Source organism: Pleurodeles waltl, chromosome 8, assembly GCF_031143425.1.
Source record: "Pleurodeles waltl isolate 20211129_DDA chromosome 8, aPleWal1.hap1.20221129, whole genome shotgun sequence".
NCBI lineage: Eukaryota > Metazoa > Chordata > Amphibia > Caudata > Salamandridae > Pleurodeles > Pleurodeles waltl.
In genome coordinates, this window is record NC_090447.1 from 1,192,087,472 (window position 1) to 1,192,107,492 (window position 20,021).

A 20,021-nucleotide genomic window follows, 5' to 3' on the forward strand; every position below is an offset into this window, starting at 1 on the left:
CAGGTGGAGCTAAAGACAGCAATATCATCAAGATAAGCTGTGCTAAAGGACTCCAAGCCAGCAAGGACTTGATTCACCAACCTTTGGAAGGTGGCAGGGGCATTCTTTAAACCAAAGGGCATAACAGTAAACTGATAATGCCCATCAGGTGTGGAGAATGCTGTTTTCTCTTTTGCTCCAGGTGCCATTTTTATTTGCCAGTACCCTGCTGTCAAGTCAAAGGTACTTAAGAATTTGGCAGCACCTAATTTATCTATGAGCTCATCAGCTCTTGGAATTGGATGAGCATCTGTCTTGGTGACAGAATTGAGCCCTCTGTAGTCCACACAAAACCTCATCTCTTTCTTTCCATCTTTGGTGTGAGGTTTGGGGACTAAGACCACTGGGCTAGCCCAGGGGCTGTCAGAGCGCTCAATTACTCCCAATTCTAGCATCTTGTGGACTTCCACCTTGATGCTTTCCTTAACATGGTCAGACTGTCTAAAGATTTTGTTCTTGACAGGCATGCTGTCTCCTGTGTCCACATTATGGGTACACAGGTGGGTCTGACCAGGGGTTAAGGAGAAGAGTTCAGGAAACTGTTGTAGGACTCTCCTACAATCAGCTTGCTGTTGGCCAGAGAGGGTGTCTGAGTAGATCACTCCATCTACCGTGCCATCTTTTGGGTCTGATGACAGAAGATCAGGGAGAGGTTCACTCTCTGCCTCCTGATCCTCATCTGTTACCATCAACAGATTCACATCAGCCCTGTCATGGAAGAGCTTAAGGCGGTTCACATGGATCACCCTCTTGGGGCTCCTGCTTGTGCCCAGGTCCACCAGGTAGGTGACCTGACTCTTCCTTTCTAGCACTGGGTAAGGGCCACTCCATTTGTCCTGAAGTGCCCTGGGAGCCACAGGCTCCAGAACCCAGACTTTCTGCCCTGGTTGGAACTCCACCAGTGCAGCCTTTTGGTCATACCAAAACTTCTGGAGCTGTTGGCTGGCCTCAAGGTTTTTGGTTGCCTTTTCCATGTACTCTGCCATTCTAGAGCGAAGGCCAAGTACATAGTCCACTATGTCTTGTTTAGGCTCATGAAGAGGTCTCTCCCAGCCTTCTTTAACAAGAGCAAGTGGTCCCCTTACAGGATGACCAAACAGAAGTTCAAAGGGTGAGAATCCTACTCCCTTCTGTGGCACCTCTCTGTAAGCGAAAAGCAGACATGGCAAGAGGACATCCCATCTCCTTTTGAGTTTTTCTGGGAGCCCCATGATCATGCCTTTTAATGTCTTGTTGAATCTCTCAACCAAGCCATTAGTTTGTGGATGGTATGGTGTAGTGAATTTGTAAGTCACTCCACACTCATTCCACATGTGTTTCAGGTATGCTGACATGAAGTTGGTACCTCTGTCAGACACCACCTCCTTAGGGAAACCCACTCTGGTAAAGATACCAATGAGGGCCTTGGCTACTGCAGGGGCAGTAGTCGACCTAAGGGGAATAGCTTCAGGATACCTGGTAGCATGATCCACTACTACCAGGATATACATATTTCCTGAGGCTGTGGGAGGTTCCAGTGGACCAACTATGTCCACACCCACTCTTTCAAAGGGGACCCCCACCACTGGAAGTGGAATGAGGGGGGCCTTTGGGTGCCCACCTGTCTTACCACTGGCTTGACAGGTGGGGCAGGAGAGGCAAAACTCCTTAACCATGTTGGACATATTGGACCAGTAGAAGTGGTTGACTAGCCTCTCCCACGTCTTGGTTTGTCCCAAATGTCCAGCAAGGGGAATGTCATGGGCCAATGTTAGGATGAACTCTCTGAACAGCTGAGGCACTACCACTCTCCTAGTGGCACCAGGTTTGGGGTCTCTGGCCTCAGTGTACAGGAGTCCATCTTCCCAATAGACCCTATGTGTTCCATTTTTCTTGCCCTTGGACTCTTCAGCAGCTTGCTGCCTAAGGCCTTCAAGAGAGGGACAGGTTTCTTGTCCCTTACACAGCTCCTCCCTTGAGGGTCCCCCTGGGCCTAAGAGCTCAACCTGATAAGGTTCAAGCTCCAAAGGCTCAGTTCCCTCAGAGGGCAGAACTTCTTCCTGAGAAGAGAGGTTCCCTTTCTTTTGCTGTGTTGCAGTTGGTTTCCCAACTGACTTTCCTTTCCTCTTGGTAGGCTGGGCCATTCTTCCAGACTCCAGCTCTACTTGTTCACCCTGTGCCTTGCATTTTGCTCTTGTTTTCACACACACCAGTTCAGGGATACCCAGCATTGCTGCATGGGTTTTTAGTTCTACCTCAGCCCATGCTGAGGACTCCAGGTCATTTCCAAGCAGACAGTCCACTGGGATATTTGAGGAGACCACCACCTGTTTCAGGCCATTGACCCCTCCCCATTCTAAAGTAACCATTGCCATGGGATGTACTTTTCTCTGATTGTCAGCGTTGGTGACTGTGTAAGTTTTTCCAGTCAGGTATTGGCCAGGGGAAACCAGTTTCTCTGTCACCATGGTGACACTGGCACCTGTATCCCTCAGGCCCTCTATTCTAGTCCCATTAATTAAGAGTTGCTGTCTGTATTTTTGCATGTTAGGCGGCCAGACAGCTAGTGTGGCTAAATCCACCCCACCCTCAGAAACTAGAGTAGCTTCAGTGTGGACCCTGATTTGCTCTGGGCACACTGTTGATCCCACTTGGAGACTAGCCATACCAGTGTTACCTGGATGGGAGTTTGGAGTGGAACCTTTCTTGGGACAGGCCTTGTCTCCAGTTTGGTGTCCATGCTGTTTACAGCTATGACACCAGGCCTTTTTGGGATCAAAGTTTTTACCCTTGTACCCATTGTTTTGTGAAGAGGCTCTGGGCCCACCCTCCTGTGCAGGTTTTTGGGGGCCTGTAGAAGACTCTTTACTATTTTTAGTTTTGGTTGTCTCATCACCCTTCCCCTGGGGAGTCTTTGTGACCCCTTTCTTTTGGTCACCCCCTGTTGAAGTCTTGGACACCCTTGTCTTGACCCAATGGTCCGCCTTCTTTCCCAATTCTTGGGGAGAAATTGGTCCTAGGTCTACCAGATGCTGATGCAGTTTATCATTGAAACAATTACTCAATAGGTGTTCTTTCACAAATAAATTGTACAGCCCATCATAATTACTTACACCACTGCCTTGAATCCAACCATCTAGTGTTTTCACTGAGTAGTCTACAAAGTCAACCCAGGTCTGGCTCGAGGATTTTTGAGCCCCCCTGAATCTAATCCTATACTCCTCAGTGGAGAATCCAAAGCCCTCAATCAGGGTACCCTTCATGAGGTCATAAGATTCTGCATCTTGTCCAGAGAGTGTGAGGAGTCTATCCCTACACTTTCCTGTGAACATTTCCCAAAGGAGAGCACCCCAGTGAGATCTGTTCACTTTTCTGGTTACACAAGCCCTCTCAAAAGCTGTGAACCATTTGGTGATGTCATCACCATCTTCATATTTAGTTACAATCCCTTTAGGGATTTTCAACATGTCAGGAGAATCTCTGACCCTATTTATGTTGCTGCCACCATTGATGGGTCCTAGGCCCATCTCTTGTCTTTCCCTCTCTATGGCTAGGATCTGTCTTTCCAAAGCCAATCTTTTGGCCATCCTGGCTAACTGGATGTCCTCTTCACTGGGGTTATCCTCAGTGATTTCAGAGGTGTTGGTCTCTCCTGTGAGGGAACCAGCATCTCTGACTATTATTTTTGGAGTCAGGGTTTGAGGGACCCTGTTCTCCCTAGATAGGACTGGTAGGGGGGAATTTTCCTCCAAGTCACTATCCTCTTCCTCTGAGTTGCCACCCTCAGAGGGGTTGGCCTTTTCAAACTCTGCCAACAGCTCCTGGAGCTGTATTTTGGTAGGTTTGGGGCCCATTTTTATTTTCTTTATTTTACAGAGTGACCTTAGCTCCCTCATCTTAAGATGGAGGTAAGGTGTGGTGTCGAGTTCCACCACAGTCACATCTGTGCTAGACATTTTGCTTCTAAAAATGGAATACTTTTTAAGAATCTACAACTGGTTCTAGAATCTAATTCAAACTTTTACAAACTTTTAAACTCTAAAAGAAATGCTAAACAGGATCTAACACAAGGCCCTAGCAGGTCTTTTAAGAATTTAGAAAACTTTTCAAATTGCAAAAATCAATTTCTAATGACAATTTTGGAATTTGTCGTGTGATCAGGTATTGGCTGAGTAGTCCAGCAAATGCAAAGTCTTGTACCCCACCGCTGATCCACCAATGTAGGAAGTTGGCTCTGTATGTGCTATTTCAAAGTAAGGAATAGCATGCACAGAGTCCAAGGGTTCCCCTTAGAGGTAAAATAGTGGTAAAAATAGATAATACTAATGCTCTATTTTGTGGTAGTGTGGTCGAGCAGTAGGCTTATCCAAGGAGTAGTGTTAAGCATTTGTTGCACATACACATAGACAATAAATGAGGTACACACACTCGGAGACAAATCCAGCCAATAGGTTTTTGTATAGAAAAATATCTTTTCTTAGTTTATTTTAAGAACCACAGGTTCAAATCTAACATGTAATATCTTGTTTGAAAGGTATTGCAGGTAAGTACATTAGGAACTTTAAATCATAACAATTGCATGTATACTTTTCAAGTTATTGACAAATAGCTGTTTTAAAAGTGGACACTTAGTGCAATTTTCACAGTTCCTGGGGGAGGTAAGTTTTTGTTAGTTTTACCAGGTAAGTAAGACACTTACAGGGTTCAGTTCTTGGTCCAAGGTAGCCCACCGTTGGGGGTTCAGAGCAACCCCAAAGTCACCACACCAGCAGCTCAGGGCCGGTCAGGTGCAGAGTTCAAAGTGGTGCCCAAAACACATAGGCTAGAATGGAGAGAAGGGGGTGCCCCGGTTCCGGTCTGCTTGCAGGTAAGTACCCGTGTCTTCGGAGAGCAGACCAGGGGGGTTTTGTAGGGCACCGGGGGGGACACAAGCCCACACAGAAATTTCACCCTCAGCAGCGCGGGGGCGGCCGGGTGCAGTGTAGAAACAAGCGTCGGGTTCGCAATGTTAGTCTATGAGAGATCTCGGGATCTCTTCAGCGCTGCAGGCAGGCAAGGGGGGGGTTCCTCGGGGAAACCTCCACTTGGGCAAGGGAGAGGGACTCCTGGGGGTCACTTCTCCAGTGAAAGTCCGGTCCTTCAGGTCCTGGGGGCTGCGGGTGCAGGGTCTCTCCCAGGCGTCGGGACTTTGGATTCAAAGAGTCGCGGTCAGGGGAAGCCTCGGGATTCCCTCTGCAGGCGGCGCTGTGGGGGCTCAGGGGGGACAGGTTTTGGTACTCACAGTATCAGAGTAGTCCTGGGGTCCCTCCTGAGGTGTTGGGTCTCCACCAGCCGAGTCGGGGTCGCCGGGTGCAGTGTTGCAAGTCTCACGCTTCTTGCGGGGAGCTTGCAGGGTTCTTTCAAGGCTGCTGGAAACAAAGTTGCAGCCTTTCTTGGAGCAGGTCCGCTGTCCTCGGGAGTTTCTTGTCTTTTCGAAGCAGGGGCAGTCCTCAGAGGATGTCGAGGTCGCTGGTCCCTTTGGAAGGCGTCGCTGGAGCAGGATCTTTGGAAGGCAGGAGACAGGCCGGTGAGTTTCTGGAGCCAAGGCAGTTGTCGTCTTCTGGTCTTCCTCTGCAGGGGTTTTCAGCTAGGCAGTCCTTCTTCTTGTAGTTGCAGGAATGAAAATGTCACTTACCCAGTGTACATCTGTTCGTGGCATTAGTCGCTGCAGATTCACATGTGTGGCACAGTCCGCTGCCTGGTGTTGGGCTCGGAGTATTACAAGTTGTTTTTCTTCGAAGAAGTCTTTTTGGTCACGGGACCGAAGGACTCCTCCCTCTTTGGCTCCATTGCGCATGGGCGTCGACTCCATCTTAGATTGTTTTCCCCGCAGAGGGTGAGGATGGAGTTGTTTGGTATAAATAGTGCCCATGCAATGGAGTGAATATGTATGTATGATAAGAGTTTCTAATAATTATTTACAAATGTTCAGATGTTTAAGGTTTATGATGTACTTCTAAACGGCTACAGGCTTCCCGGGGAGGTGGGAGGGTACATGTGAATCTGCAGCGACTAATGCCACGAACAGATGTACACTGGGTAAGTGACATTTTCAGTTCGATGGCATATGTTGCTGCAGATACACATGTGTGGCATAGACTATAAAGCAGTTACCTCCCCTAAAAGCGGTGGTTTAGCCTGTAGGAGTTGAAGTAGTTTGGAATAATGTTCTTAGTACAGCTTGGCCCACTGTAGCTTGTTGTGCATTTAGTACGTCTACACAGTAGTGTTTAGTAAACGTATGAGGCGTAGACCAGGTTGCAGCCTTACATATTTCGCTCATAGGAATGTTTCCTAGAAAGGCCATTGTAGCACCTTTCTTTCTGGTTGAGTGTGCCTTTGGTGTAATAGGCAGTTCTCTTTTGGCTTTAAGATAGCATGTTTGAATGCATCTGACTATCCATCTAGCAATGCCTTGTTTAGAGATTGGATTTCCTATGTGTGGTTTTTGAAAAGCTATGAACAGTTGTTTTGTTTTCCTGATTAGCTTTGTTCTGTCAATGTAATACATTAGTGCTCTTTTGATGTCTAATGTATGTAGTGCCCTTTCAGCCACAGAATTTGGTTGTGGGAAGAACACTGGCAATTCTACCGTTTGATTTAAATGGAATGGTGAGATTACTTTTGGCAGAAATTTTGGATTTGTTCTTAGAACTATTTTATTGTTGTGTATTTGAATAAATGGTTCTTGTATGGTAAATGCCTGTATTTCACTTACTCTTCTGAGGGATGTGATTGCAATGAGAAATGCGACCTTCCAGGTTAGATATTGCATTTCACAGGAATGCATGGGTTCGAAAGGGGGACCCATGAGTCTTGTTAAGACGATGTTAAGGTTCCATGAAGGAACTGGTGGTGTTCTTGGTGGTATAATTCTTTTTAGCCCTTCCATGAATGCTTTAATAACTGGTATTCTAAATAGAGACGATGAATGAGTAGTTTGTAGGTAAGCAGATATAGCTGCGAGGTGTATTTTTATAGATGAAAAAGCGAGATTTGCTTTTTGCAAATGTAGTAAGTATCCTACTATGTCTTTAGTAGAGGCATGTACTGGTTGTATTTGATTGGCATGGCAGTAGTAAACAAATCTTTTCCACTTAGATGCATAGCAGTGTCTAGTGGAAGGTTTTCTAGCTTGTTTTATGACCTCCATGCATTCTTGTGTGAGGTCCAAGTGTCCGAATTCTAGGATTTCAGGAGCCAAATTGCCAGATTCAATGATGCTGGGTTTGGATGTCTGATCTGTTGTTTGTGTTGTGTTAACAGATCTGGCCTGTTGGGTAGTTTGACATGCGGTACTAGTGAAAGGTCTAGTAGAGTTGTATACCAAGGTTGTCTTGCCCATGTGGGTGCTATCAGTATGAGTTTGAGTTGGTTTTGACTCAACTTGTTTACTAGATATGGAAGGAGAGGGAGAGGGGGAAAAGCGTACGCAAATATCCCTGACCAATTCATCCATAGAGCATTGCCTTGTGATTCGCGGTGTGGGTACCTGGATGCGAAGTTTTGGCATTTTGAGTTTTCTCTTGTTGCGAACAAATCTATCTGGGGTGTTCCCCAAATTTGAAAGTACTTGTTCAGAACTTGGGGGTGAATTTCCCATTCGTGGACTTGTTGGTGGTCTCGCGAAAGGTTGTCTGCTAGTTGGTTTTGTATTCCTGGAATAAATTGTGCTATTAGGCGAATGTTGTTGTGAATCGCCCACTGCCAAATTTTTTGTGTTAGGAGGCACAATTGTGTTGAGTGTGTTCCTCCTTGTTTGTTTAGATAATACATTGTTGTCATGTTGTCTGTTTTGACAAGAATGTATTTGTGTGTTATTATGGGTTGGAAGGCTTTTAACGCTAGAAATACTGCCAACAGTTCTAGGTAATTGATATGAAGTTTTGTTTCGTGTATATCCCATTGTCCTTGAATGCTGTGGTGATTGAGGTGTGCTCCCCACCCTGTCATGGAAGCATCTGTTGTTATAACGTATTGAGGCACTGGGTCCTGAAACGTCCGCCCTTTGTTTAAATTTTTGCTGTTCCACCATAGAAGCGAGAGGTATGTTTGGCGGTCTACCAACACCAGATTTTGAAGTTGACCCTGTGCCTGTGACCATTGTGATGCTAGACACTGTTGTAAGGGTCGCATGTGTAGTCTTGCGTTTGGGACAATGGCTATGCATGATGACATCATGCCTAGAAGTTTTAGCGCAAATTTTGCTTGTATCTTTTGGTTTGGAAACATAGCACTTATTAGCTTGTGGAATGCCTGCACTCTTTGTGGACTTGGAGTGGCAATTCCTTTTGATGTGTTGATGGTTGCTCCTAGATATTGTTGTGTTTGACACGGTTCTAGGTGTGATTTTGTGTAGTTGATGGAAAACCCCAGTTTGTGAAGGGTTTGTATGACAAAGGTGGTGTCGTTTGCGCATTTTTTTACTGTGTTGGTTTTGATTAGCCAGTCGTCTAGGTAAGGGAACACATGTATCTGTTGTCTCCTGATGTGTGCTGCTACTACTGCTAGACATTTTGTGAACACTCTTGGTGCAGTTGTTATTCCGAATGGCAACACCTTGAATTGGTAATGTATTCCTTTGAATACGAACCGTAGGTACTTTCTGTGAGAAGGGTGTATTGGTATATGAAAGTACGCATCCTTTAGGTCTAATGTGGTCATGTAATCTTGCTGTTTGAGCAGTGGAATGATGTCTTGTAGTGTGACCATGTGAAAATGGTCCGATATGATGTAGGTATTTAGTGTCCTGAGATCTAATATTGGTCTCAATGTTTCGTCTCTTTTTGGGATTAGAAAGTACAGGGAGTAAACTCCTGTGTTTTTTTGTTGTACTGGTACTAATTCTATTGGATCCTTTTGCAGTAGTGCTTGAACTTCTAGTCCTAAAAGTTCTAAATGATGTTGTGACATTTTGCGTGTTTTGGGGGGGATGTTTGGTGGGAAGTTGTGGAATTCTATGCAATAGCCATGTTGGATTATTGCTAATACCCAATTGTCTGTTGTAATCTGTTGCCAAGATTGGTAGAATTGGCTTAGTCTTCCCCCCACTGGTGTTGAGTGAAGGGGTTGCGTGACTTGAAAGTCACTGTTTAGGTGGAGGTGTTTTTGGAGTCTGGAATCTTCCCCTACTCCTTGGGAATTGACCCCCCCGATATCCCCTGAAACCACCCCTTTGGAAGGAACCCTGATATGGTGTGGTTCTTGATTGTTGGCTGGTGGTGTCTGTGGGTTGGCCACGAAACCCCCCTCTAAATGGAGTTTTTCTGAAAGAGCCTCTGCTCTGCGGGGAGTAGAGTGCGCCCATGGCTTTGGCCGTGTCTGTGTCCTTTTTAAGTTTTTCAATGGCTGTATCCACTTCCGAGCCAAACAGTTGTTTCTCGTTGAAGGGCATATTAAGGACAGCCTGCTGGATTTCAGGTTTGAAGCCTGAAGTGCGTAGCCAAGCGTGTCTCCTTATGGTGACAGCAGTGTTGACTGTTCTTGCTGCAGTATCGGCTGCGTCTAGTGAAGAGCGGATTTGATTGTTTGAGATCGTTTGTCCCTCTTCCACTATTTGCTGCGCCCTTTTTTGGTATTCCTGGGGAAGATGGTCTACGAGAAGTTGCATCTCGTCCCAGTGTGCGCGGTCATATCTGGCCAGCAGCGCTTGTGAATTTGCGATGCGCCACTGGTTGGCTGCCTGTGACGCCACTCTTTTCCCTGCCGCGTCAAATTTTCGGCTTTCTTTGTCCGGAGGTGGGGCGTCGCCAGATGTATGTGAATTTGCTCTTTTGCGAGCTGCCCCTACTACCACAGAGTCGGGTGGTAACTGCGAAGTAATAAACACTGGGTCTGTGGGTGGTGGTTTGTATTTCTTATCCACCCTTGGGGTGATGGCTCTTGATTTTACGGGCTCCTCAAAAATTTGTTTCGCGTGCCGTAACATCCCTGGTAGCATTGGGAGACATTGATATTGGCTATGTGTAGCCGAGAGGGTGTTAAATAAGAAATCATCCTCTATAGGATCGGAATGCAGTTGGACATTGTGGAAGTCTGCAGCCCTAGCCACCAGTTGCGAGTATGAGGTACTGTCCTCTGGCGGTGACGGCTTTGTGGGGTATGACTCGGGATCATTGTCCGGCACTGGGGTGTCATACAGGTCCCAGGCGTCTTGATCCTGATCGTCATGACTTATGGTAGTTTGCGCTGGTGAGTGCATTTGTGGCGGTGTTTGTGCCGGCGATGCCTGTGGAGGAGAGGGCGGAGGCGTGACTTTTTTAACCACTTTGGCTTGTGGTTGTGTGTCATCCTTTGGAAGTCCGATCCTTCTTTTCCTCATGATTGGGGGAAGGGTTGATATCTTCCCTGTATCTTGCTGGATGCACAGTCTCTTTTGTGTGTAGTCCGATTCTACACTTTGGAGTTCTTGTCCAAATTTGTGCATTTGGCCACTTAGTCCTTGTTCCTCTGAGTAGGATGAAGGTGTGGTATTTTTCGGCGCCGAGAGAGAATCTTTTTTCGGTTTCGGCACCGACAGAATTTTTGTTCCTTTCGGCATGGATTCTCGGTGCCGATGTTTTTCGGTGCTGGTATCTTGTTTTTGTCTCTCGGAGCCGCTTTCTCGGCTCCGAGGTTGCTCCATGGCGGTCCCTCGACCGGAGTCGGGTGTCTTCGCTATGGGCGTGCCCTTTTTCGGCCCCTTCGACGGGTCGCCTGATTTATGGGTCGAGCCATGGCCTGTTGGCAGTGGCGTCCCCTGGGCTTTCGGTTTGTCGATGGATTTACTTTTCGACGTCTTACTCACAGTTTGTTGCTGTTGTTCGACGTCGGAGTCTCCGGATTCTGATTCCGGAACCGAGAATGTTTCCTCTTCGTCGTCGAAACGTTGTTTTGTCGACGTGGACGCCATTTGGTGACGCCTGGCTCTTCGGTCCCGGAGTGTTTTTCTGGACCGGAAGGCTCGACAGGCTTCACAGGTATCCTCCTTGTGCTCGGGGGACAAGCACAAGTTACAGACCAAGTGCTGATCTGTATAAGGATACTTACTGTGACATTTTGGGCAGAAACGAAACGGGGTCCGTTCCATCGGCTTCGATGTCGCACGCGGTCGGGCCGACCAGGCCCCGATGGGGGATCGAAACTGCCCCAAAGTCTTCCGATGATCGGTGTCGATGTACCTAACTATCCCGATACCGAACGGAACAATACCGACGCTTTCTTCCGAGATTCTGACTAACTTTCCGAACCGAAACACGGAGCGAAAAGGAATACGTCCGAACCCGACAGCGGAAAAAAAACAATCTAAGATGGAGTCGACGCCCATGCGCAATGGAGCCAAAGAGGGAGGAGTCCTTCGGTCCCGTGACCAAAAAGACTTCTTCGAAGAAAAACAACTTGTAATACTCCGAGCCCAACACCAGGCAGCGGACTGTGCCACACATGTGTATCTGCAGCAACATATGCCATCGAACTCTAATTTTCTAGGGTTCAGGGTAGCCCTTAAATACTAAGGGCGTGTTTAGGTCTGGGGGGTTAGTAGCCAATGGCTACTAGCCCTGAGGGTGGGTACACCCTCTTTGTGCCTCCTCCCAAGGGGAGGGGGTCACAATCCTAACCCTATTGGGGGAATCCTCCATCTGCAAGATGGAGGATTTCTAAAAGTTAGAGTCACCTCAGCTCAGGACACCTTAGGGGCTGTCCTGACTGGCCAGTGACTCCTCCTTGTTATTCTCATTATTTTCTCCGGCCTTGCCGCCAAAAGTGGGGGCCGGGCCGGAGGGGGCGGGCAACTCCACTAGCTGGAGTGTCCTGCGGTGCTGTGACAAAGGGGTGAGCCTTTGAGGCTCACCGCCAGGTGTTACAGCTCCTGCCTGGGGGAGGTGTTAGCATCTCCACCCAGTGCAGGCTTTGTTACTGGCCTCAGAGTGACAAAGGCACTCTCCCCATGGGGCCAGCAACATGTCTCTAGTGTGGCAGGCTGCTGGAACTAGTCAGCCTACACAGACAGTCGGTTAAGTTTCAGGGGGCACCTCTAAGGTGCCCTCTGTGGTGTATTTTACAATAAAATGTACACTGGCATCAGTGTGCATTTATTGTGCTGAGAAGTTTGATACCAAACTTCCCAGTTTTCAGTGTAGCCATTATGGTGCTGTGGAGTTCGTGTTTGACAGACTCCCAGACCATATACTCTTATGGCTACCCTGCACTTACAATGTCTAAGGTTTTGTTTAGACACTGTAGGGGTACCATGCTCATGCACTGGTACCCTCACCTATGGTATAGTGCACCCTGCCTTAGGGGTGTAAGGCCTGCTAGAGGGGTGTCTTACCTATACTGCATAGGCAGTGAGAGGCTGGCATGGCACCCTGAGGGGAGTGCCATGTCGACTTACTCGTTTTGTCCTCACTACCACACACAAGCTGGCAAGCAGTGTGTCTGTGCTGAGTGAGGGGTCTCCAGGGTGGCATAAGACATGCTGCAGCCCTTAGAGACCTTCCTTGGCATCAGGGCCCTTGGTACTAGAAGTACCAGTTACAAGGGACTTATCTGGATGCCAGGGTCTGCCAATTGTGGATACAAAAGTACAGGTTAGGGAAAGAACACTGGTGCTGGGGCCTGGTTAGCAGGCCTCAGCACACTTTCAATTGTAAACATAGCATCAGCAAAGGCAAAAAGTCAGGGGGCAACCATGCCAAGGAGGCATTTCCTTACAACTAGCTTGTGTGCAGATGTGCTCCTTGTGAGAGAGTGAAATGCAGCCACTCAAGGTGAAGTTAACCAGTGGCTTAAGTAGGTTGACCCACTGCTTCATGCTATGTGCGCTGTAGTAAGCAGAAGTAAAATGTGAATGACGTAACAAAAGCCCAAAGGATGAAGAGAGGTGGCTGAAAGCCCCTAACCGTAAGTATATTATACATATTTTAGTAAAATCAAAAGGTATTGGCTATTGCCAGACCTAAAAAAGAGCATTAATTGTAATTGGCTGTATACAAGCTAATTGTGAAGAGATTTTCACATTTTGAAAGTCATGATATAAGTATAAACATGGGGGGGGCGATTGGCAAAGTTATTAGAGCACCTAAGCTAAATTTAGATGTTCCAGTGACCTGATGTATGATGGTTCACACAATCTAAAAGCTACATACATGCAAAATCAGATTTGCTAAACATTTACACGTTTACATAGCTGACCACTGAAATGAATCTACAACTTCCAGACTACAAGAAGAGAAGGGTGCCTTCCTGCAGATATCTCACCTTCAGTATATGGTAAAGACTGTGAAATAATCTGCTTGTTTTAGAGTTGTGTGTAAAGTAAGTGTCTGACTTGCAAATTGGTAGACCACGTCTACACAAAGAACATGATCTTTGTTGCTATTTAGAGATATTCTTTCATCAGCTGGTTGTAGAGGTCATTCTGATGATGTAGTATAATTATCTAAATTAAATTTAGACCATAACTAATGTTCTTAACCTCTTCCAGATAAACATAGTGATGTTTGATAAAACTGGCACAATAACCCATGGAGTCCCTAAGGTAATGAGAGTGCTGCTGTTGGGGGATTTAGCCCGTCTGCCTCTGAAGACGGTCCTTGCTGTGGTGGGTACAGCAGAAGCCAGCAGTGAACATCCCCTGGGAATGGCAGTGACAAAGTACTGCAAAGAGGTACCATTCTTCACTTTTTTTAGCTGTTCTCTATGAATGCTTAGTAGAGGAGAATATTGTACAGGTAGAGTTTAGACAGTGGTCTTAGTATAAGGATTTTCCTAAACTTTTGAGTCTAGTTAGCAGAGCAACTGTGCTCAAAACATATTGTTACCAATTCTTTCAAATATATAGAGTTGACTTCATCCCTCCCAAAGACGCATTTCTCTCTCAGCTAATGGGATTGGCTGTTTGATGTATCACTCCACCTCCTCTGGATTGTTTGCAATGCAATGTATAAGGGACTGTTTTACATTTCGAAGGTACACTGAAGTTTTACACATTGTTTTCCTTATCTCACACATGCATTGTTTACAAAAATCAGTTAAAGTATTTCCAACTGAAACAGGCTTTTCAAATGTTCTAGTCATGTTCATTATGCGATTCACACACATTTGTACATATTTGTTTACAAACATACACACATTCTCATAATGTCACAAAGTCCGACGGCTTAAAACAGAACATACATTGTTAATAGGATTGGATTCAGTTTGAACACACATGGAAACACTGGATTGCATAAAAAATGATATGCATTACCATATTAAAGTGAAACATGTTGCCATAGCCAATGATTTTTTGGTTTGCTAATTGTTTCCTCCATAATAAGTGTCTTACACATCTGGAGAGAAAGCCTCCAGCCTGTAACTGAAATTCCCCAAGTGCTTATGCGAAAGCATCTGGACCAAGTGTTTAAATCTGAATGATGGTTATTATTTATTGAAGGCACTGACTGGCAGAATAGAAGGAATGTTTTCAATTGAATTCATTCAAAGTTCATTGTGTTTTTAGATGCTGTGTCAAAAAATTATAAATTGTTAAAAGCTCCAGTTCTGCAGGATTTGAAAAAGAATGAAAAACCAGAAATGCAGTGTGCTAGGAGCAAATGTTTATAGACTGGTGAGAAGGAAGGGAATTTCAGAGGAGGTTGTGAGTATTAAAGCTGTCCTGGTATCTTGGACCTGCTGCTATAAAGATTTACTAATGGGTGGCCATCCGAACGCCAGTGCCGCACAGCTTGACTTTTAGCATCTGGGCTCTGATGGTGTGTACATAGTAAGCATGCTGTTCTTGTGCTGTGCCTTGGTGCAGTGGCATGTGTATGTGTTCATGTGACGTTTTGGGTAACTTACTGAAACAAGCAAGGGTGTGTTTCAATCAGGGTACTGAAGAGGAAGTGACCGCATGTAAGGGCATAACTTCCTGGTAGGATTCCAATCCAATATGGCTGTCATATGTTTAGTATGTGTAATTTTGAAACTTGAGGGGGCCCCACTGCATAGTACATGAAGGGGCCCCCCTCCGGACTCACTCTGGAATTCTCAGACGAGGGTACTGTGCTGAGGTGGGCCCCAGAGCTTGGGCCCCCGCACCGTGGGCTTTTGTTATACCAGTGGATCGAGATTGGATATTTAAGCATGGCTTACTTTTAGGTGTGTTGCAACACTTTCGGGTTCCTGTGCAGCTATTTAAGAATTCCTGAAATTTTCCCTCCACCTGAGGGTAGTTTTTACCCCTACCTATTCGTGCCCTGTTTCTCTGCCTTATTTGATATTCTTCTCAGACCTGCTCCTTTTTGTCCTTAGAAGCCTGTAGATTCCCTTTTATTCCTGTTTTTTCTTTGCCTTCTCCGTTATCAGTCAGTCTGTGTGTTCTTGCTGTTGGCAAGTTCTCAGGTAAATTTTTTATGTCACCTGTATTTTCATCCTGGTGGAGGTTTTTCTTGAGGGCACTCTCCAGCTTCTTGACACAACTCACTGGCTGGCAAAGTGGCTTTCGCTTATGATCGTTCCATCTACGAATCCAGATTATGCTGCCTTCAACAGCTGTCATCACATCCAGTTTGTGAGGGGTTACGATGCAAGTGTTGCTTGTGTATTATAAATTAAGCTCAAACACTCCAGGATACCATCCAACAACAAAATGTTGAGTTTGACTCTTGATGCAATGAAAATGCCACTCTGTGGTTAGTGTCTGCTGAATAACCTCCTGTTCCTGCAGGGACGTTACTTTTTGATGGATTTCACAAAACTGACAGAATTATTAAATTCACTGACAGTGCAATTCACTTTCTGACCTACTCTATTTTCTTTCAAGACAGAATGAATGCTGGATAGTTAATTAGCTGCCTGAAGGTTGCAGAAGTGGCTTTTGTGAGCCTGTTGGTAACCCCTGCTGATCCCATCCTGAACAATTACTCCATATTTTAGGAGCATTTCTTCAGATGTTTGAGAGGCTAGACTTAGAAAGTTAAACTAAAGAAGTTGTTTGTGATACAGGAAGCCTCACAGGATGTATTAACATAAATCACGTCCTTCAATTGTCTATCCGCAAAGACTAACTTTGTTTCACTGAGGATTTAAAGAAGAGATAAAGGATAAACTAATTCATGCCCCTCATCCAGCATCTCTAAATGAGGTTCTCAAATCTGCCTTTTGCATAGAACATTGGTTGAATAAAAGAAAGAAAGAGAAAAGAGGCACTTGATTCCAATCCTCCTTGATTGCTTCAAAGATAATTCTTCATAGAGCAGAAACCTTAAGTCCAATATAATCTATATAAGAGTCTATGCAGTTAGAAACTGGCGCTGACTGAAGGGACTTTTTCTCTGTTTTTGACAGACTGGACTCCTTGTGCACCAATGTCCTTTTAAGCCAAATAAATTTGCGGGGAACAAATAAGCCCATCCTTTGAGAGGAAGAAGGGATTTGTAGGGTCATTACTTCCTCAGGTCATGTCTTTGATGACAAGTAATACTGAAAGTACTCTAACTACGTGTGGGTGTATTATACTGGGAGAAAACTAGGCGCTCTGGGTAGCGAGGTGAATATCAACGAAGAATGTCGAATCTCGAAATGGTGCACTCTTGAAAGACCACACCCAAAAGGTCTTGATAGATGCTAAAAGCACTATTGCAAACATAAAATACAAGAGGCACTCATTATAACATGAAAAATAATAGTACCCATGAGTCAGTATACATAGGCAATGTTTTGTCATATATTTCTGAAAATTAATAGGATTATTTCCAACATAATCCCCAATTACAGTATCACTGTCCAAATAGTAGAATTAATTGATCTGTTGTTCCAAGTTTACTATGATCCAAAGTCCAACTCCAGATTTCTATAATAAAAGTTCAATCATATTCTTCAAAAGATGATATAACTTATTATTTAAACTTTAGCAGCCATCCAAATTGATAGTCAGTCCAGATTTTCTCAAATCAAGGTTCAGTCATATTCTTCAAAGTATGATATAGCTTATTATTTAAATTTTGGCAGCCGCATCCAAATTGATAGCCAACACGTGTTTCGTCCGGGAGTTTCCCAATGACTTCATCAGGGCTGTAAATTATATAAGTACCTATTATTATATGTGTATCCATATTTCCTAATTAAAAGGGAGAGACCTTCACCAGTGTATGGACATAAAAAAATATAGGAGAAAATGTTAATAAGAGGTGAAGAAAATATATGAAAGGAATATAAAAATTAGTGGAAAAGTTGTGGAATGAAATGTGAACACAAAGGTGGGATGCAGACATATGTTAGTTCTCAGTGCACCTTAATTCCCAAATGTAAGAGTATCGTACCCTTGGGTATCAAACATCATATATTATTATTAGATACTATGTCACCCATTCTTGAGTGAAAGGTGAACATGGTATTAGGATATAAGAATTAGTGAATAAGTATCAAAAAACGAAACTTACTTAAATCGCTCTTATTTACTGAATATTAGCTGACCCCGTACCCTAGTGATGTCCCTTGCTACTAAAAACCAGTGCAAATGAGCCATAATCTTACCTAAACATATATGTAGATGCGTCCTATATCATAAGTATTCCTTACAAGCGAATACCAGAATAATTCCGTTAAGCAACTTATCTGCTATGTAAAAAAATAAATATAACTATCAAACTTGTCCAACCAAACCAATATCAAGAAACAAATCAGAACCATAGTGAACCCTAAAATCCCATCTTTATCTAATCAGAGTTCTTATCAAAATTAACATGCCCTATTAAATAAATTCCTCCAATATAAATAAATTAGGCCAAGTATATTAGTATATCGTAATCATATCTCTCTCCTAAGTCCCTTTTTAAAAAAAAAAAAAAAACACTACTACTATGTCCTATCCTGAAATCTTGAATAAACTTATACCTAAAGCATGTAGCTTACCTGATATCAGTTATTTCAATCCACCTTCCAATGAGTCAAAACGTGAAGCGCAAGTACGCGTGTCTATCGATCAAGTATCAAAACTCGAGTGTTCATGTCTGGGTCCCTTATATGAGACCACAGACGAGATCTCGTGCTACCGATGAAATAAAAATAAAAGAAGGACCAAGAGTTATGGCAGCCATCTTTAGAGTGAATCACATCTTCCAGACAGAAATGTAGAAAGTAACCATAAAGAAAGGACTACAATACTGGCGGCCATCTTGGAGGGATAAAGTATCAAAACTCGAGTGTTGATGTCTGGGTCCCTTATATGAGACCACAGACGAAATTTCGCACTACCGATGAAGTAAAAATAAAAGAAGGACCAAGAGTTATGGCGGCCATCTTTAGAGTGAATCACATCTTCCAGTCAGAAATGTAAAAAGTAACCATAAAGAAAGGACTACAATACTGGCGGCCATCTTTAGAGTGAATCACATCTTCCAGACAGAAATGTAAAAAGTAACCATAAAGAAAGGACTACAATACTGGCGGCCATCTTGGAGGGAGTCTCACAAAGACCTATAACAATGGTCGAAAAAAGAGAGGAACTACCTTATATACCAACTATCTTCAAATAATTATATCTCCAATAGTAAACTATTAAATAAAGACCTGGAGAGAGCATTGTAATACAAACCCTAATAGGAGTGCTCATATTAAAATGAGATGTCGTAAATAAAATTCAAATACCCACCGAAATTAGAATTTTATGTGTTATTAGCAATGAGTGTAAAACAACAAACCATGTACAGTGAAGATTAGTAAATAGTTTTAAAGAAAATCAGTAATATATAAGGAAAGTACAGTCAATATATTAGTAATATTTGAATGATATAGCCCCAGAGATTATATATCTAAACTTCATAATGTAATTGGTTACAGAGGTTGTTACATTGCATCATTTCGTTAATAATCCTACCAAATACAAAGCATGGATCACAAAATTGAATGTACACTACTTTCACAGAAAATCAAATTTCATCGCCAGTACGTGCTATCATTGACCAGTAGATACATTAGTTAAAGTGAATTACATTTCACATTAGACCAGAATCTCAATATACCCAAATGATGTCAGTTTACAAAATTTATATGAACTTATATTAATGACAAAATTTAGTTGAATATCATATTGACAATATTGAGATAAGTTACCACTGCTGAATACTGTTAAGATGTAAAATATGTTTTCCCTAGTCACCAAGAAAGTATTGATGTTCCCTATCCGTATTTAAACCTGTCTCAACTGCCTTCAATCGTAATATCCACATGGCCTCTTTCCTCCTTAGTATCAACTCTCTATTACCACCTCTAGGATCAATTCCTACATGCTCAATACCAAAAAACTCAAACGATTTGTAAGGTCCTTGAACTTCACATGATATGTGCTACTAAAGGATATCTACAATCCTCACGTGCAAGTGCCCTGGCATGCTCACCTATCCTAGCCCTTAGTGGACGAATTGTACTCCCCACATAGTACCGGTTACATTTACAAAGCACCATATATATCACAAACGGGGTACCACAATTAATATGTGTTGTGATCCTAAAGGTCTTTCCCAAATTATCACTAAATTCTATCCTTTTACGGCTTGCCCATTTACATAATCCACAATGCCCACAGTTCCGAAAGCCTATTTTGTAGCTGGACAGCCAGTTCCCCTTATTGAGATCTAGGGGATAACTCGGACTTAAGATGCCTCTCAAGCTTTTACCTCTACGAAATGTAATTTCCGGTTTAGCACCGACAATACCTTTTAAGGATTCGTCCTGCAACAGAATATGCCAATGTCTAAATACAAGCTTACGTAATGTTTTTGAATTCTACAGGGAGTGCAGAATTATTAGGCAAGTTGTATTTTTGAGGATTATTTTTGTTATTGAATAACAACCATGTACTCAATGAACCCAAAAAACTCATTAATATCAAAGCTGAATATTTTTGGAAGTAGTTTTTAGTTTGTTTTTAGTTTTAGCTATGTTAGCGGGATATCTGTGTGTGCAGGTGACTATTACTGTGCATAATTATTAGGCAACTT

At 43.8% G+C, this 20,021-nt stretch overlaps 1 protein-coding gene across 3 annotated transcripts in view; it reads left to right on the forward strand.

Annotated features, from left to right (window-relative positions):
• The window catches only part of ATP7B (ATPase copper transporting beta), a 515,812-nt gene that overhangs the window by 384,074 nt on the left and 111,717 nt on the right, over positions 1 to 20,021 (forward strand). For all 3 annotated transcript variants that reach the window (XM_069205459.1, XM_069205457.1, XM_069205458.1), the window contains one exon: positions 13,523 to 13,705. In XM_069205459.1, coding sequence (XP_069061560.1) covers positions 13,523 to 13,705 — 183 coding nt within the window. The remainder of the gene's footprint in view (positions 1 to 13,522; positions 13,706 to 20,021) is intronic.